At 41.1% G+C, this 22265-nt stretch overlaps 1 protein-coding gene across 2 annotated transcripts; it reads right to left on the bottom strand.

Annotated features, from left to right (window-relative positions):
* Window positions 1-321: 321 nt before the first annotated feature.
* GCFC2 (GC-rich sequence DNA-binding factor 2) lies at window positions 322-22265 on the bottom strand. Of its 2 annotated transcripts, none has more exons than XM_075414938.1 (18): window positions 21943-22265; window positions 21095-21205; window positions 19363-19524; window positions 18498-18716; window positions 17400-17488; window positions 15787-15902; window positions 13853-14039; window positions 12857-12980; window positions 11101-11179; window positions 9730-9842; window positions 8791-8990; window positions 8215-8368; window positions 7819-7940; window positions 6531-6607; window positions 5689-5755; window positions 2497-2643; window positions 2010-2134; window positions 322-1655 (listed from the first exon to the last, which is right to left on the bottom strand). In XM_075414938.1, the coding sequence occupies exons 1-18, from the start codon at window positions 22235-22237 to the stop codon at window positions 1541-1543; spliced, it is 2502 nt and encodes an 833-aa protein (XP_075271053.1). In that variant the 5' UTR covers window positions 22238-22265; the 3' UTR covers window positions 322-1540. The 2 variants fall into 2 exon arrangements, with proteins under 2 accessions (XP_075271053.1, XP_075271054.1); XM_075414939.1 differs by having other exon boundaries at window positions 8215-8365.

Genomic DNA, 22265 nt, shown 5'->3' with positions numbered 1-22265 from the left:
TGTCATTAAAAGAAATCTTTCTTCCAGAAAGAAAGATCTACACAGCTAAATTGTCGTAGAACACCTATCACATTTTTTTAGTAGCACAAGGCTGGGATGAGGAGAGAGAGAAGCAATGAGATTATGAGCTTTTGGCAACTGCTGATCAGCTGTCACATTTGGTGGCATTCCAAGAGGAAAAGCAACAGAAATTTATCATTATTAGAAATCAGGATTTGCAATATAACTCATAACGTCTGAAGGTGATGAAGGCTCATTATTTCCAAGTTCTTCTAATAACATTCTTACCACACGTTAAAGAACTGAACTGTAGGAGTCATTAACACAGGAAAATATTTTTAATGTTCTTTCAAAATAATTATGTTAAAGTCCTTTTATCTGTAACACTGATCAAAGATATTTACAATTAAAATATTTTACAAAAATATATTTTTAACTTAAAAAATATAAAAGAAATCATAGGGATTAAGTCTGCAAGAGTCAAAATTCTAGTCCCAGAAGATTCCGGAGAAACAGAGTCACAAGTAAGCATACAGAGTCTGTGATGCACTACAGGTCCCACAATAAAGCATCCTTGTTATTCTGTAACAATATTTATTGCAAATATACAAAGTTATAAAATATTAGAAATCTAATGAGGATATGATGAAGTAAGGTTCAGTGGATCTTACTGGGAAGCAAAAGGAAAACTTCCCTAGAGCTCTGAACAACCTGGTCTGGTGGAAGATGTCCCTGCTCATGGCAGGGGGGTTGGAACCAGATGATCTTTAAGGTCCCTTCCAACCCAAACCATTCTATGATTCTATGAAAGTAACTGAACTTGTTCTTGTGCTGCTCATCACCAGGCCGTCTGTTACTAAGAGTCTGATAAATTAAGACGTGTGACAACCCCAGCTCCGCGCAGCCGAGCTCCATCTGTACCACTCACGTACAAAACTCCAACGTGCAGCAGACGCTGCCTTTGCTACACATTTGCTCCTCCCCAGACGCTCTCTTGTGCAACTTCTTCCCTCCCTGAACCCCCCTTTACCATCACTAAACATTCAGCAGCCAAACTCCGCATCTGCACACCGCCTTCCCTTGTTTCTACACCAGGGTCAAAACCCCTGCAACGTTACAAATTATTTTTCACTAGGAATGGCTTAACAATAGCGCTACCAAAAAAATCACCGGGGACCACAAGTTAGAAGGGCCCAATGACACCTGAGTCAGCAATATTTAGCAATTCATAGTGAAACAGCTTCACAGGCACTGCCTGTCTTTCCAGGAATCCTTCCAACAAGGGTAAAGCATTGTCATACGTTTTAAATGCCTGAACCATCGCTTTACTTTGGCAACTGTAACTTCTAAAAAGTCTTCTTAACTTAGGAGTAGATGGCAGTAGAAGACATTTGGAAAAAAACCCTCAAGTATTTAACAAGACGACAGTGATTACTGCTACATCTTTGAGTTGGCAGGATCCACTAATTCAGTTACGTACCAGAACTGTTTTGGTGTTATCAGGCTTATATCAGTAATACAAATGTTGCTTCAAAAATTCCTATTTCCCGATCATTGATTTAAGGTGTTCGAGTTTGTACTCTTCAATGAAGTCTTCAACAATACGCAGAGCTTTGACTTTCACCAGCAGGAGAAGAACTTCTTTTGTTTCATTACTACAACATAAAAAATTTTATATAGCACCACAATTACGTACCTGACTTCAGTAGACTTTATGCTTATTAATTTTAAAAAGAGCCAGGTATCTCTCCTTGGCCACCTGACATCAAGTGACACTGGCTACACTGATCAGAAGCAGCACCCAACACCTACCCCCTCACAGTGCCACATCAAACGAGAACTGCAGCAGCACTGCCTTACGTTATGGACTCCATCTTTTGTTTCATGTATATATGTGATGAGAACATCCTTGAAAGCATCAAGTATGTGACACTTAAGGAATTTAAGAAATATTTAACACAACGTAGATGAGGAAGTGCTTGAATCCCAAGGAAAGCCTTCTCTGTTACCTGTGGTTATTCTTGTGTAGCGTGCGCGCACACTGCAGCAAGTGCTGGCAGAAGTTCAGTAACTCAGGGAGGGTTGATCCGCTTTTAAGATCTTGGAACCATCTTCCTGGGAGGCACGCAACCACCTGTTCACCCAAAGAATGTGTGGAACAGTTTAAAAAGAAAAGTTTTTCAATATCACCGAGTCACATCACTTCTGACAGGGCGTTTTCTTTTTGGCAACTTCAGTCATTATTAGTAGCATGATTTTTCTTTGAAACCAAGACTGATTATCCCTACAAGGAGTTGTTATGAAGAACCTATGGACCAATATTTGCTCTAAAATACTTTTATGCAAAGGTCATAAAAAATTAAATTTTTTAAAAAATTCTGAATGTTCTTTAATTTTTTTTAAATATTCCATCTTCAGTTTAGACACCTCTTCATGGGGGGTGTGGGGGGGTTACCTTTTAGCATACACCTTTTTCCAATGCACGTTATCTTTTACCTTATTACACTTTTCTATATTATCCGGCCCTGGTGGTGTGTTTAAGAGGTTCAGAAGAAGGTAACGATTCAGCAACTTGCTCAGTCCCAAATCACGGACTCTATCTTCTTGTACAATCCCATCCCAAAGAAGAACATTGGAGAGCAGCTGCAGGAATGAAGAAAGAATATGCATAACTGGTGGCTGCAAGTGTGCTAAAACACATTACAAGTTTTATATAAGATAAAACGATAATATGTCCATCCAATTTAAGTACTCAAAACCCAGGATTCACACTCTCCAAACTTACCGTGAGTTAGCCACTAATAAGCTGCATATAGTAAATAAGATTATCAAGTAGTATCACTAATATTGTATCTCCATATGAACCATACCCTAGTATGTGTATATAGATATATGAGCGCCCAAGGTTAGAATCAGCATTTTACCCTTCTAATAGGTTAACAATTTGCTAGGGCCCAAGTACAGAAGATGACTCTGCTTTATTCGTGCTGTCCCGCACAACATCCTTGTCTCTAAATTGTAGAGACGTGGATCTGATGGATGGACCACTCGGTGGATGAGGAACTGCTGGATGGTCACACTCAAACAATTGCGGTCAATGGCTTGATGTGCAAGTGAAGACCAGTGACCAGCGGTGTTCCTCAGGGGTCGGTGTTAGGACCAGCGCTGTTGAACATCTTTGTCGGCGACGTGGACAGTGGGATTCAGCGCACCCCCAGCAAGTTTGCAGCGGACACCAAGCTGTGTGGTGTGGTCAACATGCTGGAGGGAAGGGATGTCACCCAGAAGGACCTGGACAGGCTTGAGAGGTGGGCCTGTGTGAGCCTTAGGAAGTTCAACAAGGCCAAGTGCAAGGCCCTGCACCTGAGTCAGGGCAATCCCAAGCACAGATACAGGCTGGGCAGAGAATGGATTGAGAGCAGCCCTGAGGAGAAGGACTTGGGGGTGCTGGCTGATGAGAAGCTCAACATGACCTGGCAATGTGTGCTCACAGCCCAGAAGATCAGCTGTACCCCAGGCTGCATCCCCAGCAGTGTGGGCAGCAGGGCAAGGGAGGGGATTCTGCCCCTCTGCTCCGCTCTGATGAGACCCACCCCGGGAGTCCTTCGTCCAGCTTAGAGCCCTCAGCACAGTACAGACCTGGAGCGTTTGGAGCAGGGCCAGAGGAGGCCCCAGCAATGATCTGAGGGCTGGTACCCCTCTGCTGGGAGGAGAGGCTGGGAGAGCTGGGGCTGTTCAGCCTGGAGAAGTAAGGCTCCAGGAAGACCTTACTGCGGCCTTTCAGTAGTTAAAGAGGGTATACAAGAAAGCTGCAGAGGGACTTTTTAGAAGGCCGTATAGTGATAGGACATGGGGTAATGGCTTCAAGCCAAAAGAGGGGAGATTTAGATTAGACATCAGGAAGAAATTCTTTACTGTGAGGATGGTGAGACGCTGGCACAGGTTGCCCAGAGAAGCTGTGGCTGCCCCCTCCCTGGCAGTGTTAAAGGCCAGGTTGGATGGAGCTCTGAGCAACCTGGTCTGGTGGAAGGTGTCCCTGCCCATGGCAGGGGGTTAGAACTGGATGATCTATAACGTCCCTTCCAACCCAAACCAGTCTACGATTTTTCTTCTTCCCCTCCACGTCAGCCTCATGATTCCTGGGTGCCAGGCTCACTACTCCCCCCCCTACCAACCTTGAAGGCCCCAGGCACACAGCCAGCCTGGTGGTGGTGATGACCCCATCACAGAGCAGGGAACTGTAACAGCACACAGAGCACTGTCCATCAAATCAAGCAGTTACGAGTTCTAAGAGGAGCTCGCACCAGAACTGCTGCTGGGCAGTGAGACCCCCGAGCCCCCCCGGTGGCCAGGGACACCTCCACTGTCCTCTGCTTCCTCTGAGGACCAAGTGACTCGTATTCTTTTATGGGTATTGAGTCTAGATAGTCTAAATTATGACGGTTTTATTAGCATTTAGTTTGCAGTATCGATAAGATTTGACTCCATCTGCAGAGGGTCCAGGTGATCAGGAGCCATAAGCTAAGCTGTGCTATAAATTCTGTGCTACACTACTTATAAAACTGGGCTACACTGAGTCTGATTATAAAAATCCTGTGCTATTCTGACAATAAAACTCTGCTTAAAAAAAAAATAAAGCTTTAATTGTACCTACAACCTACTGTCGTCATCATTCTGCCCAGGTCCCCAAAAGAACCTGTCTGTCCCCATAGCACTGGGTGACAACCTGCTAGCAGAGTGGCAATGACTAACCAGTATGGTGTGAGGCCAACAGACCTGGCTGACCCACTCAAGGAGAAAAAATGAACCCGCAGGAACAGACGGTCAGATCAAAGTCTCCTGCAGAAGACGTACCAGCTGGGTAAGCAGAAATCACACAGAATCACACAGAATGGCAGGGGTTGGAAGGGACCTCTGTGGGTCATCTAGTCCAACCCTCCTGCCAAAGCAGGGTCACCTACAGCAGGCTGCACAGGACCTTGTCCAGGTGGGTCTTGAATATCTCCAGAGAAGGAGACTCCACAACCTCCCTGGGCAGCTTGTTTCAGTGCTCCGTCACCCTCAGAGGGAAGAAGTTCTTCCTCATGTTCAGCTGAAGATTCCTGTGCTTCAGTTTGTGCCCGTTGCCCCTTGTCCTGTCGCAGGGCACCACTGAAAAGAGTCTGGCCCCATCCTCCTGACACCCACCCTTCAGATATTTGGAAGTATATATTAGGTCCCCTCGCACCCTTCTCTTCTTCAGGCTGAACAATCCCAGCTCCCTCAGCCTCTCCTCGTAGCAGAGATGCTCCCATCCCCTCACCATCCTCGTAGCCCTCTGCTGGACTCTCTCCAGTAGCTCCTCATCTTTCTTGAACTGGGGAGCCCAGAACTGGACACGGTACTCCAGATGGGGGCCTCACTAGGGCAGAGTAGAGGGGGAGGAGAACCTCCCTCGACCTGGTGGCTACACTCCTCCTAATGCACCCCAGGATGCCGTTAGCTTTCTTGGCAGAAATAAGGTGTTCATTTATAGTTCATTCTTAAATCATCACAAGCAGGTTGCACAGAGAACACATCCTTCACTGAGAAAAACACTTATCCATCCTAATAAAAATGTATTAATCTCCCAGGAATCGGACCTGCCTGACTGCAAAATATTTTTTCACTAAACTGAATATCAAAGAAAAACAGCTGTATTTTCTCTACCTTAACAGCTGACCAAAACCGTCTTTCTTGAAATTTCGAACACAGTGATGACTTGTCTTCCACAGTGCTGATGATGGAAAGATGAAAAAAAGTTAAAGTAAGGATTTTTTTGTTTGTTTGTTTGTTTTTATAAGAAGATAAACAGACAAATGATCTCTTAGATACTGACTCTCTTAGATACTTAACTCTTCAGCAGTGACAGTCACAACCAGACTAGAGAAACAGCTGTCAATTTGAACCCATTATAATACAACCACTATGAAATAATTTCCAATAAAATTACTGATTGGAAACAGCTGTGTCTACATTTCATGGATTCAGATCAAAACAGCATTGCTTAGAACCAAATATCCTATGCCAACTTTAGCAAGGCTTCTCTCCTAGCTGTATCTTAACCCCACATCTCCCAGACCCCTACCGTCTCCCATCTTTCAAACAGTGTCCAGTAGTAAGCATCAACAATAAAAACCCAATTTTAGGAATTGCATGAAGAATCAGGGGACACACGCACGCGACAGCAGACCACCTAAACTAGCAGAGGCCCTCAGACAGAAGTTGCTACGCTAAAACCAAACTGTGGGCCTCATATATTGAAAAGCTTTTGGTTATAAGAGCAATAAAAGCATTACGTCCATGAAGTGACCCTTATTAGAAAGAGCTCATGAACAGGAATAAGGCTTCGTAACTTTTCATATAATAAAACAGTAAAAGGCTCGTTTGCTCCATTAGTTGTTAACAGATGTCTACAATACTTCCTACAATATTTTGTCTACATCTGTGCGGTGAAGGGTAGAGGAATTAAAAAAATATTAAAGTTTAAAAGAGTGCCAGAGTCAGCTTACCTTTTAGGATACAGAGGAATAAAGACATCTTCCTCTACAGACTTCTTCATTCTTAGGACAACCATGTTAATCAAATCCTATTAAAAAAAGAATTATTAATATGTCCTCACAAGAAATAATTCATCTTCCATTTGTAACGTCAGTGGTTATTTTGTTCATCTAGAAGTGTAATATATTAATTAGAGATAAGTACAGCTGCCACTAGTATATAATACACACTGAGAACATGAAACTATTAAAAAAAGTAGACATATCACAGCTGTAATTATCTATCGGGTTAACCTAGAAGATTTTTTTTTTTCTAAAATGAAGTTATTTCCATAAGTGAGGCCTTTTTTGCATGTTGATTTGCAAGGCAGCAGAAAAACTGCATGGATTAACAACAAAATAAGTTATGCACACAGGATCTCCAGAAAAAGATGTAAAATTCTATGTAAAAAAAAAAAATCATCATAGCTGGGATAATATATGTTTTTAAGCAACATGCTTTTATGTGCCATAGATTGCCACCTACCTTTTTTAAAGCCTTTTTATTTGTTTCTTAAAGTTCCAGTTTAATTTGCTTTCTGTACAAACGGTATCTTGGCTAAGGTCAATTGTACCACCTGACTTCAAGTCATGGCTTCAAACCAGCAGCCTTTGGAAGGTTCAAACATTTTCTTAAAAATATTTCTTTTCATATTCAGGGCCTAAACATCCATCCCATTTCACCAGTTTTGTACTAGATAAACCTCCGGATTTACATCAGAATAAAACCAGAATCACGCTGAAGGGCATACTAAAGTAACTTTGCATATAAAAATAATTATTAAAAGATTGCTAGGATTACAAAGTAGTCTTTCTCCTAGCCAATTAATTAACCTTTGGGCATTTTCAAATTTTAAAGTTCTGTATCTACTTTATAAATAAAAGCTTAATGAGTTGACCACTAGAGCATTTTCAGCATTTAAAGCTCAAATTTTGAAAGGCAGTTAAATGCAAATCTAAATTCTAACCACTGTTATTGCAGTGAAGCAAGACTAGATCTACGATCAGATTCTTGATAGGTACACTCAGAGTTTTTCTAGGAACGGGAGCTAATTTCCACCTCAAGAGTGTCCTATCTCCCATCATCTTCAATAAGGAGAACATCAGAAAGTTGGAAGTTTTAGATCTTCTTAATATAAAGTCACAAAACAAACAGATCCAAACAATTTCAGGACAACATTCTAAGTGCCCGCAGGAGCACCCACAGAAAGCTCACACCGTGGATGAAGTTCTCCCTTCCCCAGTACCACCAGAGTTTTACCTCTTTTGCTCGACTGCATTCATTTTTGGAAAGGACTTGTTTTTCAAAGATGTTATTGCAAAGTTGTACAAGGTTCTTCGTCTGTGAAGTAGATAGAGGATCCCACACACTCTTTACAAATGCTGAAAAAAGAATTTCTTTCATTCACAATATGCAAGTAGTTATCCGCTCTAGTTTCAAGGCATTACTGTGTAACAGAAGTAAATACATAAAAAACAAATCCTCTCACAATAATCTTTAAAAGAGGCTACCTTAGCCTCACTCAGTGAAATTACGTAATCACTGCATCTTGGAGCACCATTATATAACTAACATTATTTGATAGCTGTCACTTTTATTTAGGGTTTGATTTCCTAGCTGCAGTGAACATTTATTTTCAAGGTAATCTTACTATACCTGTAATTTTTGGAAGAATAGTTTTTTCAATCACTCTATGCAAAACTTCTTGATCAGAATCATCATCCCTTTTTGATTCAGATACGGTTTTGGCATCACCGAATTCTTCTATAGCTCTGAACCAGGGCATCTCTTCCAGCTCTGTAAAATTCTGCTGAAAGATCATTCCTGTTAGTTGTTCAGCTGGTCAGGATTAAAACAAAAGCTTCATCCAATGACACCAGGGATTCCCACTGAATTTCACATCCACCCTCACCACTGAATGGGCCAAAACAGAGAATCAGGAAAACTAGATTTACAGCTAGAATTTAAAGGGTGGGATTGTTAAAGTGTCTTCAAAGAACTCCAAGGGGAGGAATTCTTTTTAGAGGGGGTGTTGCAAAAGAGGCTGGAGATAAGGGGAAAGGAGAAAGTTAAGAAGATTCCAACCACATGCTTCAATTTCTGAGACCAACACACTATCTTCTATTCATTTCTAATGCATTGTGCTATAAAAACATCTCATTTTTCCTATTAATACGTAACACAAACACACATGCAATTTTTGAAGAAAACAAAGTCATCTGATGCACCTACCTCAAGAGGATTCCAATTTATTAACTGAATTCTGATCAATGGACTTAATAGCTTAGGGAGGCAGAAACTGATATAAGCATCACAGTAAGAGTCAGGAAACTTCTCTTTCCATTCCTGGAATTTCAACAGGATTTTTCTGATGTCACAAAAATCTGCATGTACATCTTCAAAGACTTTCCTACTATCCTCTAAAAGGTTATCTATGGATAATATTCATTGGGAATAAAAAGAAACAATCACAGAACTTATTGAGGCATAAGCTGAAGAGTTCATGCATCTACAGGACATAAGAAATATCTGTACAATAATTACATTTGTCATATGTCTTTAACACACCTAACACTGAAATGGGTTTTAAAACCAGCTCCCTGGAAAACCCCGTTTCAGAAAAAAAAAAACTGTCAGAAGACCAAAAAAAGGCAACCTTCTTCATGATCTATTCCACAGTTTTATACAACCACTATGTTTCAAACTCCGTATCACAGTGATACAATTTCAGACATGAAAACCCTTCTGCTGTTAGCTGGAGAAAAGGTATTATGCCTTTCCCTGCTCCTCTTCATCCATTCATTCAAGATAATGAAAACACTAATCTTTAATTCACTCTACTTTCAGAAAACTAGTTGATTATACAAAACACATTGCAGCACTGCATTGAGTACTGTCAGATCAGCTTTAGCATAATCTAAAAGAGCTTACTTCTAGTCATGTGTAATGCCACCACCACATAACTCATACCAAAAGAAATCTGTAACTATGCGCCTATTGTTCCCAAGTCATTAGTCAGAACTGTCTGAATGTATTTCTTTTCTACAGTGTGTACCCAAGAATACGTAACCCAAAGTATTTCTTCACCTTTCCTAGAAAAAAAAAAAAAATCAATTAAAAAAGTATCAGAAAGATTCTGTTCTAGGACATCACAAGAAGACTGTGACCAACCTTTGCTCCTTTGGAACTCAGTCACCTCTGTCGGCATCAGCTCCTCATCACTCGACATGCCTTCATGGTGATCAGCTTCTCCTGAAGACTCTCTAACTTGCCGTCTGCAAGTCCTGTATTTTGTAATGAACTCACATGAGTTATCCTCCCCAGGTATGCAGATAGAAACTTAATGAAAAACAATCCCAACTTCAAAAAATGTACTAAAAGCAAGTTGCAAGAGCAACAGCCTAAGGCAACAGTCTAAGGAAACACAATCAGGGACCGACAGTAATCACAAAACCATAAGGACGTACAAACCGTGGAAGAAGGAGGGGCTTTGGGAACTGACATCAGAGGTTAGAGCCACGTCTCTGATCGCCCCTATGAACCATATAACCACCTCCGTTTCACCTCATGCCTGCTGATGAGGCTAATAACTCACCCCACCTGAACACTGAACATCTAGCATGGTACTGGACACCATCTTAAACAGTTTTAGTGTACAGGAAACTACTGAGCTCTCAGTCTTTGACATTTCAATCCCAGATCACTTGTGCAACAACCCATGCAAATATTGTGATAGCACCCCAGTGCCAGTTGAGCTCAAAAAAACTACTGCCACGACACCAAGAATCATCACAGGCTGCAAATTCAATAGCTTGCATCTCTGCCACAGGAAAATGACATGATATGAAACTGATACTGCATAAATACTTCTATAAGGTTATTTACACTAATTGGCATTAAAGCTTAACTGCTTCAAGTGGAAGTTTTTATTAAACCATTTTTCATCCACTAAAATTCCAATGTTCTTGCTGCTTGAAAGTACAGTTATGAGTGGAAGCACCAATGCAACTGAAAAACTTTCAAAGCTCCCAGTAACTTTAGAAATAAAAAAAATCAGTAGCAGTCTCTGAACACTACAATATCCAAAACGTAGTATCTAGCCTACACTGATAGCAGGGGAGGGGTTAGGAACTGCTTTGCTTCATTTGCTGCTGCCACCACCACCCCCAGCAGCAACAATACTGCCTGACTTTTTTGCTGTCTATACAATAATACAAAAACCTATTTCTGTGTAAGGTCATAATTTATTACAAAAGGACAGAAAAAGCTTCTGTCATATAGTTTTGTAAATAGCCTTACTTGAGACTTCTTAATTTAAAATAACAAGATCTATCAGCATTCAGATTCAAATCAACATGAAGAGAATGTCATTAAAAAATAGACGGTTTCCAAGTACTTTGAGTTTTGGAAAGCAAATACCTATATTTTTTGTGTAATCTCACTTCATAATGCTACAGGTTTACATTCATCACTGCATAAATGACAGCAAGCCAGTGTATAGTACATTTATCAGAGTTAAGCATACACATACATAATACCTACCTTCGATGTTCACACGTTTCCAGAAGCTCTGTCTTCTCAGCACCTTCCAATCCGCCATTAGTTGCTTTGTCGTTCCTACCTGTTGGAAGACAGAAATGGCCAAAAATAAAATAGTATGATTTCTAAGTTCCTATTTTCTCAGTAAGGAAACACAGATTCTCTTTCTATCGTTCTTCATTTGGAAAATAGCCAAAGAAAAATCAAACCTCCTAATCAAAATTTTAACAGTCTCCAGAATAACACACGGTAAATATTACTTAAGAACCACATCTAGTCAGATGTGGTTGTTCCCTTGTAGCAGCTGATGACAAGGTGAGTTTGATGACACTCCAGTCAACATTCACCACTTCCCAACCCTGAAAAGCACTTCCACAATCGGTTCTAGGCAGGGTGAAAGGCAAGCGTAGAGATCTACTTTCATATGCACATCTAAAATAAAACCATGCAATACATTAGAATAACTGTCGAGGTTTGGTTCCAACATTGTAACAGAAGTTAAATCCTTGGTTTACACTATTCATAACTCTTGCATTTAGATTTCAAGACTCGTTGGCTCCCCACTGTTTCCTGTTATCTGAGTGATCGCTGCCTGCACAACCCCAGTTACCCCTACTCTGATCCTTCAGTCCAACACAAAATTAGAGATTAGAAACATTTTCTAGTTGGGCCATTCATTTGTATTACTATCAGCTGGCTTGTATGCGCATGATATGCCAAAAAAACAGTGTACTACTACTGAAATGTTATCATATAAGAAAAAATAGCCTTTCCACTATATTAAATGCAACTAGGGACCAAAAAAACATTAAAATCGCTGTTAAACATACAAGTACAGTCTCATTTGTAGTGAGCTGGAAGTAAAATCATTTTAATGAAAGCTATTATCAAGCCACTACCCTTTTCTTCTTAACACCTGCTGTCAGTTTGCTACATCATTTTTCAAAATCATACAGGCTGCTAGGTTCGTTTAATCAGCAGCTTATCCTGTGTAGCGAGACGACTGAACGCATATGATCAGTAGTTACCAGAAACCGGTGCATCTGGCCTCCATCTGTTCCCAGCAGCTCCAAGCATATTGCTCTTAGCTTTGCCTAAGCAGTTTTAAAGGGTTTGGTTTTGGAGGTTTGGTTTCTTTAAATAGCAGCAGCTAAAGATTCACATGGCATACAAACAATACATCAGTGTTGAAAGAAAATACTAGATGAGAAAACTGTAGTAATTTTTCCTACAGTAACTGAAAAAACATTGATTTGCTTTAGATAAAACCCTTACACAAAGTGGCCTCTCCCTTCGTGTCCTTCCCTTCACATAAGTGTCACCTAGTTCGAAATCTCCATTCTGAGCACACACGCAGCCCTAACGATACTCACATGTAAAAGTGATGTTACCAAATAAACACCATGCTTTTTCATGTATTCACAGAACTGCATAATAAGCATGCTTTCTCCAACTTAAGACCTACTGGAAAACTGACTCTTTTTTTTTAAACATTGATGGGAAATTGCTGACCTGAATAACTAAAAATTGACAAAGTACTTCGTCATGTTATGTTCACTATTAAACCAGTGAAAAACAGTATCATGGGCATTACTGAGCTAAGGATTTTGGTTAATGTGTAGTAGAACACGCCTACTGACAACAGGAAGGGGAAAAGAGATCAAAGGCGAAAATTAAAAACTTCATCCAAAGCGTGAAAGTCTGTTTCTGCTTAGAGTGAATGTTTCAATAAGAAAATAACATCTAACTTCATACTAACTTGTCAGATGCTGAATATATGCAGATTCATTTTTCAGCTCATCATGCCTTCGTTTCAATACTCTCCTGGCTCGTTGCTGAAGAAGTGCATGTACAGCCAACTCTAGCTCATTAATGTATTTCAGCTGAAATATAGTGAACAGTAATCAGGTTTTCAATTAATTAAAATCCCAAAAGAATGAACAAAAACCAGTTTGCATGGGTTCTCAGTACAGCTGTGAAATTAGAACCAAAGTATCAGACTGAAGCCTAAGCTCCTGAGCATTGGAGTTTTTCATGCTTTTTCGTGAGGCCGAAGAACACAGCCACCAGCCATTAAAGAAAATGTATTCATTAACTAACATTTTTTCTCTTTAAAGTTACATAATTGCATTGCAATTGTGAATTTCTTTAAGTGACCTAAGTTAGATTTGATTGCACTATCTGTAGAGGATAAGAGCAGTTTACTTTCACTGAGGCCAAACTTCAGGTAGCTCCTCCCCTTCTCCCATCTTTTTAAATACACAAGGTTTGCAGTTCAGGAAACAGACGCAGCCGATAACACAGACAAGTTCTCACACAGCTCTGCTAGCTCAATACCAACTCGAACGAAACACAAAATCCTTACTACCTCTGCTATGTATCCCTGAGTAAAGACATCGCGAGAGGTCCCAAAAGTGAACCTAAGCATGGCCTCTCACACAACTTCAGTGCACTCTGGTTGCCAGACCTGCAGAACACTCCCACCAATAGCATTTTGTTCTCATCCAACAGAATCTAGGCGAGACTACAGCTCGCGGCAGTATACCTATACCTAGCTTCACCATCACGTCAGGTGAGGCTTGATTTGTTTTCCCTATATTTTGTTTCCTGTTTTGTTAAAATTTCTGACAGAACTTATTTTCAACTGTGCGGTATCCCTCCTCTTTTCCAAACAAAAAACCCTCATCTTTCATTGACAGAATGCACCTTTATCATCATCAAAAAAAAAAAAAAAAAAAAAGGAAAATATACATACTTTTTCATTCAAACAGTTTATCAAGTTTTCTACATAAGTTTTCATGGCCCTATAGAATTTGTAATTCAGAGCTGCATCCGAAGACTTCTCTAACTCCTGGACTGTCATCTTTGAGCTCTCAATGTCCTCCATATATTTTTCATACTCCCTCTGGTGGGCACGGTGCACATCCTGTAACGATGTTATCCTAAAAAAAAAAAAAAAGAGAAACCCAGACAAACTAAAGCTATCGCCAAGTTAACAGTTGATACATTCCAAAACCATTGTAATCATATACAAAAATCTTTGCCTGTGCTAATTATAGTACTTGCATTTGAGCTAAGTAGCATTGAAAAATTTATCTATGCCAAAGTTTGCAGAAGCACGGACTGTGGACAAGCATGTTTTGGAGACTCAAATGCCACTCATGTGGTGCTAGTTTTGAAAGCACCACGGACATTTTATCTAGATCCTTCAATACACCATGCTTCCCAAAACCATAAAGTGCCAAGTTTTCTGGTATCACATTAAATGGATTCTACCCAACATAATCTGGGGAAAACTACAGCTCACATCAGCATGTCCACACCAGTGTAATGCAGGCTGCACGGACAGCAGTACCTGTAAGCATTCACCATGCGCTCACTGCTGAAGACAAACCAACTGAGGACTCCTGCTGCTAGCAGGTGATAAAATCTAGGATCCTATGTCCACAGCCATCATTAACTATTAGGTAGGTAGCACAAGAACATTTACATATACTACAACTCTGCTTCTTTTTTGTTCCCCCACCCCCCGCCTTACATATCCCAAGTGATTGCTCAGCTTGAGCAAGCCTGTAACAGAACCAAGAAACCGACTTATTTCACTTCCCTGAAGCAGGAAACACTTTTCAATGAAAAGAATTGAACTAAGATGTTGCTCTTTACTGTGCCAGAAGTTAAGAGCTGTTTCAGCATTTAGCATGTTAAACACATCTACAAAGTTTACATCAAACAGGTTCGCCCTCCCCTTCTTGCTATTTTCCAGATAGGTTTCCCACTCTTGATAGCTTTACTCTCATTTTTCTTCTTTGATTCTGTACATAAATTCCTACTTCACTTAACTCCTTCCTTTCAGGTGATTATGCAAAGAAAGCATACAACTCCACAAAAATATTTAGTCCAATTCAGTTGCAATTCTTTAAACAAGCAGGTCAATAATGGTCTGTAGAAAGCAAAGCATATACGGAGCAAGCTCGGTGCAAGTGCATAGCACATATTTATGTTTCAGCTGTATAATGTTACTTGTCTAAACTTATCTGAACAGCTGATTCCCAGCGCTCTGAGAGATGACAGGGGATGGCTTACCTTAGGATGCCTGGCCCCAGCTGTCCTTCTCACACACCCTCTTGGAGGCTCCCACCTCCACCCCAGCTGCCCATACAGCAGCTGAACCGCTAAAGAAAAGTCACCACAGGGCACGTGACTAAGGAAAAAAAATCAAGGCAGGTTCTAGTTCGCCTAAACAGGCTGTAGAGAATCTACTGCTGCTTTAGGAAATACTGAGATATTTTTTCAGCCAGTATAAGAACCGCTATAAGAGGGCTATGACTGCCAGCCCCATCTGCCCTGGCTGAAGCAGGGCAAACATAACATTGAACAAACACTCCTCTCAAAACCTACTAGCAAGCATGAAAAGCTGCTGCCGTTTAAATGAATTTACTCTCTGAAGTCCTAGTTGATCAAAAACTCTTCAAAAGTCTAAATGCTCCCCTAACAACAAAGCATTGCCAGGTAAAGTTAAAGATTTGTCGTACTCTACTGGACATCATAACAGGCCTATTACACATAAAATACCAACCCAAAAATCCTCCAGTAGTCTGGAAAAAGACGACGACTTCAAAGCTATCATCTCTCACTCTGTGACAAAAACTCAGACAACTCAAAAGTTAAGTTCCTAAGAGCAGGATGTACCTTCCAGTCAGCCGCTTCTTCACAATTTCCAGGTTCACAGGTGGTAGAGAAACAGAGGGATCAAACTTTGGTTTAGCTGGTTGAGATTTATGTACGGAAGCATCATCATAAGTTTCCTACAAGAATTTTAAGTGTTAATATTTAATACACCAGTTACACAAGTTTTCGCTTTGCAGCTCTGTAGATCAACATGACATATTATTCAAATACACAAGGCATACGATATACAGTTATCTATTTCAATCATCAGATTCAGTACAGAAAATGTTGTACAGAGAAGTACAACACAAAAACAAGGAAAACTGAAAGTATACAAAAATGCATATGTATGTTGCACATAACCATATAGTGCATACACATATAAAGAGCACACAGTAATCCTTAAATTAGGGTACACTGAAGTTGCTGTCTGCATCTGAAAATATGAATAGCTTTCAATAACACATAACACTTCTGTACTGACAGCTGAGACTTCACCAGTAACAAGATTCTAAATATAAAGCGTAGAAATAAACTACAGGCAAGCTGTGATGATAATATCTGATTTTACTCATATCTTGCTTTTTGAAAACTATCTGAATATATTTATAATAAATTATTTGCCATCTTGGTCATTTAACATTCTATTTTCTCACAGTAAACTTTCTGATTTCCTCCCCCCCAATAAATATAAATGCTGCCTTCTCACAAAGCCAGTGGCCAAAAGACACATTTTTCATCCTGACAACTCAGCTTAACTGTGATTATAACTAAAAAAGGATTCCACTGAATTTTAGCCTCTGAATTAAAAGACATTTTGCATTCTAAACCAGTGAAAGTTTGTATATTAAAATCTAGCCAGAACACAATCACTTGAAACAATCAAGTCCATGACTAACAAGGTCTGCTACTAAAAATTGCAGCAATTTCCTGAACAGCAGAAATTAACAGATATCCGGAAACAACTAGCATATGAGGACCTAAGAACACCAGTCATACTGGATTTGAAAGTCAGCAGCAGAAAGATGTAACTTTCTCCCAGTCCTCTAACTACTCCCACTTAACAAGGCAGAAACTTTTAAAAATGTCTACTCTGAAATAAAGAACTGGTTATTCAGACTCTCCTAGTCTGATCCAGAGAAGGTGATTCAAGCCAGAAACAAAAACTTCTGGCTCATCAGAAGATTCACAGTTGATTTTTGCGAATTATTTACCAGAAAAAAAGAGAGACAGAATTCTGCTAAACTGTTAAAAGAGCTCTCAGATTGCCACCCAGCAGAAATTTAGCATAACAAAAGAATAATTTTTGCTTTGCAACTTTTTGACATTTGTAGTATTTGCATACTCTTGCTTTCACAATTCTTTGCACAGCAGCCAAAAAAGAAATTCTCTGCTTTTCATCATCTTCCATCACATACAGGAAGACAATAATACCCTGGTTCTGAACAGCTAGACAGAGGTTTCATTATCACCTTCCCCTATTTCTAATCGCCTTTTCTCTGAAGAATTAGGGTGTAACTTCCTAAAAACATCCCTAATGAGAGTGCAGGTAGGAGGTATGACAATAGTCCAGAACAAGCTCTCTTGCCAATCACTAAAAACCATCTTCCAATGGTTAGGAAAGCATGCATCACCTGAGAGAGTTTAATGGCTTTCTTTATTTGCTGTTCTTCCCACTTAATTTGTGCTTCATCTTCACTTGATTCATCACTCCTCCCAGACACTGGAAGTGAAAACAATCATTATTAGATGTAATTACATCCTTCACATATTTTCCCCCTCCCATGTTCTCCTCGTTCTAAAGCAACAATGGTTCTCTCAAGGATTACTGGGAAGTGATACACACAGAAATCAGCAGATTAAAAAAAAAATGTAGATGGAGGACTTCCAAACCATAAGGCACAGAAGGTTTGGAAATGACTAGTGTGATTTGTAGAATTCACCCCAATATACTGTTTCTCAGACAACTACTACTGCAGTATGAGGAGCACAAATATCTCATTTTTATGTCTCAAAGCAAAGCTGTGTACAATACATATAAGTGCAGTTAGACTATAAGGTAGCGACATTCTACACAGCAAAACCTCAAGTGCTCTAAAATGTATGCTCTACTATAGATACAAAAATATCTCTCTAGCATTAATTAGAATTGCAGAATCAGCTCACAGTTAGCATAGTCCTTACAATCCTTATTCAAATAACAAAGAAAACCAGTCTACAACTCTGGTAAACCAGTGCTTCATAAACAAAACCGTAAGCAGCTACAAGAGGAAAAAAATGCAATGGAAAACCCACGCATGCTCTGAGTGGGTTGTTGGGTCTTGTGTTTTTTGCCTTGTTTCAAGAAAGTCCATAACATCAATGCAGGGAGAGCACTGGGAAGACTGGACCAGAAGCAGAAGGCAGGATTTAGCAAGCTGCAGTGGGACAGTGTGTCTTACACCACAGCAACTTTATGCATATTAAATGCTGTGTCTCCTACAAGGCAATTTTTCTGCAGTCAACAAGGCCAAAGATCACTTTACGTGTTTCTCAAAGTACCCCGCACCACCACATTAGCAAGACCTAAACCAGATTAATGTCCCATCAAGAGCCAGCTGTACAGCCTTTTGCCAAGATCCCCAAGGAGCAAAGCCTTGCCCTGCACTCGCTCATTACTGGGCCAGTCCCACATTCTTCCAGACATCAGTAAAACAAAGCCACAAGCACTGGGAGAAATGGCACAAACTCACCCATGTGTTCAGTCATCCTCTGCCTAAGAGTTCTCATTTTAGGAACAAAACTGAGATTCTTCATATCAGACTCATCTTCACTCTCTAAATCACTGCTTTCTCTTCTCCGAGAGACCTGATCACTGTTTGAAACATCCAGAGGAAGATAATCGGCCTGTGCCCTGGCTAAGTGACGCTTCCTCCGAGCAGCATCAATGCAAGCTGCACTGGGGATTTTACCTGCATTGAAGAGAAAGAAAATCTAAGCAAGAGACTAAAACCAACAGTCCGTATCGCTCATGATGTCAATAACCACCACAGTGGTCAGGATCACTGCACAATGCTGAATACAGGATATTTTTCTATTAAGCTCACCATGCTGAATATAAGATGGAAAAGCATTCTTAAAAAGTGGCTCTCAGTCTAAAAACAAAGTTCAGACCTTTTTCTTTTAATAAGTTGCCATTAGCCTGTCCTGTTTTTTTCTGTCTCCCCAAAAGATATAGGTTACTAAACTTACTGAGTTTAACAAAGGAATTAAAAGTTTGCAAATCACACAGCACAAATGAGCTTAAATTTTAATCTCATGAGGACAATTATGCATCACACACAAATTTTTTTGCTACCTTTCTTTCAAAGCAAATGGTCAGAATTTCTGATGCATTTCCAAAATCAACACAGAAATACAATAAACATCTGCAACGAAAAAATAACGGGGAACTGTCACTCCTCTTTCACAAGGGTAGCCCTGACTCAGCACGTACAAGATGCCTACACCTTACATGATTTGAGAGGGATTCATCTCACCTATCTTGTCACGTACTTCAAACAAAGAATGTTGTAAAAGAACTTCCTTTAAAGAACACAAAAAAATAGGAAACTTAACCTGGTGATAAATCCTTCCTTCTCTGTGGAGAGCTGGATTCATTTTCAGAGTCTGAGCCATTGTAGTCTTCACTCAGTGAAGAGTAACTTTCATCCTCCTTCTCCTTGTCTTCTTCACAAATGCCTTTGGTGTTGCCAGTTCTAGGCTCCAATTGACAGATTTCTGTTTTAGAGGGGAGTAAAGTAAGATTCATGATTTCTATTTCAGCTGCTGGAAGCTCATGCGCCATAAGTGGTTACCAGTAACTATTTACACCTTGCTGCAGAAAAGACTGGTCGCTTACCTATCTCCACCTGTCCTCATCAAAACACGACAAACCTTCTGACACTCCAAGACAGCAATTTACAGGCCAGTTCTTGTCTCAAAGTATCCGTGATAGCCCTAAACTAGTATGTCCCCCTGGGACACAGAACACATTTACATGCACAGAAGCAACGGTATCAGCTCCCAGACAACTGATTAATATCCTGATAGCTCACAGCATCTTTGGATTCATCTCCCTTGACTTTATAAACTATACTTAGAAAGCGCCTTTTTTTTTTTAGCATTAACTATGAGGGAGTCCTTATTAAAACTATAAATGTTTATGTGCATCTGTCTTGTCTCTGACTATCTTTGAATTCTTTAAAAAAATTGATTTAGCTTCATCTGCCTCTGTATCTTCAGTAAGTCATCAGATTACTGAACAACAGAATGCACCACGTTTCATAAGAGATATACTTTTATAAGAAGTTACTACGAAAGTTTACCACCTCATCTGAATCACAATTTCAAATGGAGTTATTTCTCAATGTAATTTATTTTCATCTAGCAGTACCAATCAGGGGACATCTGTGAACTGACAGAGGTGTCAAAAGGGAAAGGGAACTTTCAGACACCCTTGTTAGTCAAACACAAATCTCTAAATATCCCACCAGGAAACTTCATACAGTTCAATGAGACTAGGAAGACTATGAGAACGATCAAAGCTACTGACTGTATTCAGTTAAAATATTCAGTTGAATAACACAAAGTTTAAAGTTTACATCGAGTTTAATCAAACAAAATCCTACTAAGCTCACATTTTCTCTCACTGCAAATACTCAGATCAAACTCCAATCTGACAGCAATAAGCTGGGGACAGTCGCCACACAGCTCAAAAAATATGATGCTGAAATATAAATTTATCAGAAGTTTATTAACTCTGACATACTACAGTGCTTCTACACCACCAGGTCTTCTCAAGAACAACCTCCAAGCTCTGTAGTGAGGCGGGTGTTGGTCTCTTCTCCCAAGTAACTAGCGATAGGACGAGAGGCAATGACCTCAACTTGCGTCAGGGGAGGTTCAGACTGGATATCAGCAAAAATTTCTTTCCTGAAAGAGTGGTCAGACATTGGAACAGGCTGCCCAGGGAGGTGGTGGAGTCACCGTCCTCGGAGGTGTTCAGAAAATGTGTGTGGCACTTCAGGATATGGTTTAGCAGGCATGGTGGTGTTGGGTGGACAGTTGGACTTGATGATCTTAGAGGTCTTTTCCAACCCTAATGATTCCATGATATGGAAAATTACTTCAGCACAAACAGATTAAAACTATAAACCCGTAAAGTAACATTATAAGTATAATCCTGGTTTCAATTGGCATGTGAAAAACATCTAACAGCAGCATCTGTACGTCACTCTTCATCTTCTGACTTTGTAATATATTTTCATGTAAGTACTCCATAAAATATTTATCTGAAAAAAGTACTTACTTTTGTCTTCTACAGTTCCCGACTGTGCAGGCAGGAGGGTTTCCTTCTTTTGAATTCTAAAGGTTACTTCACTGAAAGATGGTTTTTTGATTTTAAAAAATTGTTCCTCACCTGTCCAGATAAAACAAAACGGTTCTGAGTAACACTAACAAAGAGAGCGGTGTCAGTGCCCACATACATTACATACACATGTAATCTCCATATGCACACAACATATTTTCTGAAGTTCTCGCTGCTTTAAGTTCCATGGTTTTACCACTCAAGAACCATCACCTCTCACCTGAACACTGTGCAGCTCAGCCCCCTCAGCACAGCCACACTGCACGCTGTGAAACAGGCTGTTTCTTTGCAGTCTGCACCCATTGCAAAGTGACTCCTGTGAGCTGCCCTGACCCCTCTTGTGTCAGCAGCCACAAAAGCAACAGCCCAAAGAGTCAATTAAGCATTTACGTTTCAGATATTTAAGCTTGTTCACCATTCACGATGCTAGTCACAGAATCACATACTACCTTCTTGTTCCCTCTGCTTTTCTCCAGCAATAGGAAGCTTTCAGAAGCCTCCTAGCCCGAAGTACACGGCCGTTTATCATCTTCGAGGTGCTTCTCCATGCATTTCTCTCACAACCCCCCCCAGCAGCCCTATCCACGACACAGCCGCCCTCGTCTGGGTCCCGCCGAGGGCCTCCCCGGACCACCAGCCGGGGCCTAAGCCGGGCAGGAACCCCGTGCCCCGTCTGTGGAGGCACAGCCGGCCCGCCCGAGCTCCCCGCCCGCTCCTCCCCGGGCCTCCGGGGCCTGCCCGGGGCGGGCGAGGGCCCTCCGGAGCAGGGGACGCCGCCGAGCCCTCACCTTCCCGCTCCTCCTCCCCACCGAAGCTCAGCTGCACCTTCCCCTCCCGCGCCGGCCCGGTCCCGGCTCCGGCGATGCGCGGCCCTCGGCCCGCAGCCGCCCTTCCCCTCTCCGCCCGGCCGCCGGGGCTGCCCGCCGGCTCCTCGGGGGGGTGCGGGCCGGGCTCCCCCTCGCCTTCCTGCTCGGAACCAGGGGCAGGGCCGGGGAGCGGCTCCTGCTCCGGTTCCTCGTCGCTGGTGCCGCTGGAGGCCGCGCGCCGCCGGCCGCGGAAATTCCGCGGGGGACGCCGGAACATCCCGCCCGCCGCAGGGCCGCGCAGCCTG

Source organism: Opisthocomus hoazin, chromosome 2 (assembly GCF_030867145.1).
Source record: "Opisthocomus hoazin isolate bOpiHoa1 chromosome 2, bOpiHoa1.hap1, whole genome shotgun sequence".
NCBI lineage: Eukaryota > Metazoa > Chordata > Aves > Opisthocomiformes > Opisthocomidae > Opisthocomus > Opisthocomus hoazin.
Note: the sequence above shows the minus strand (reverse complement) of the source record. Positions and strands in the feature narration are given on the sequence as shown.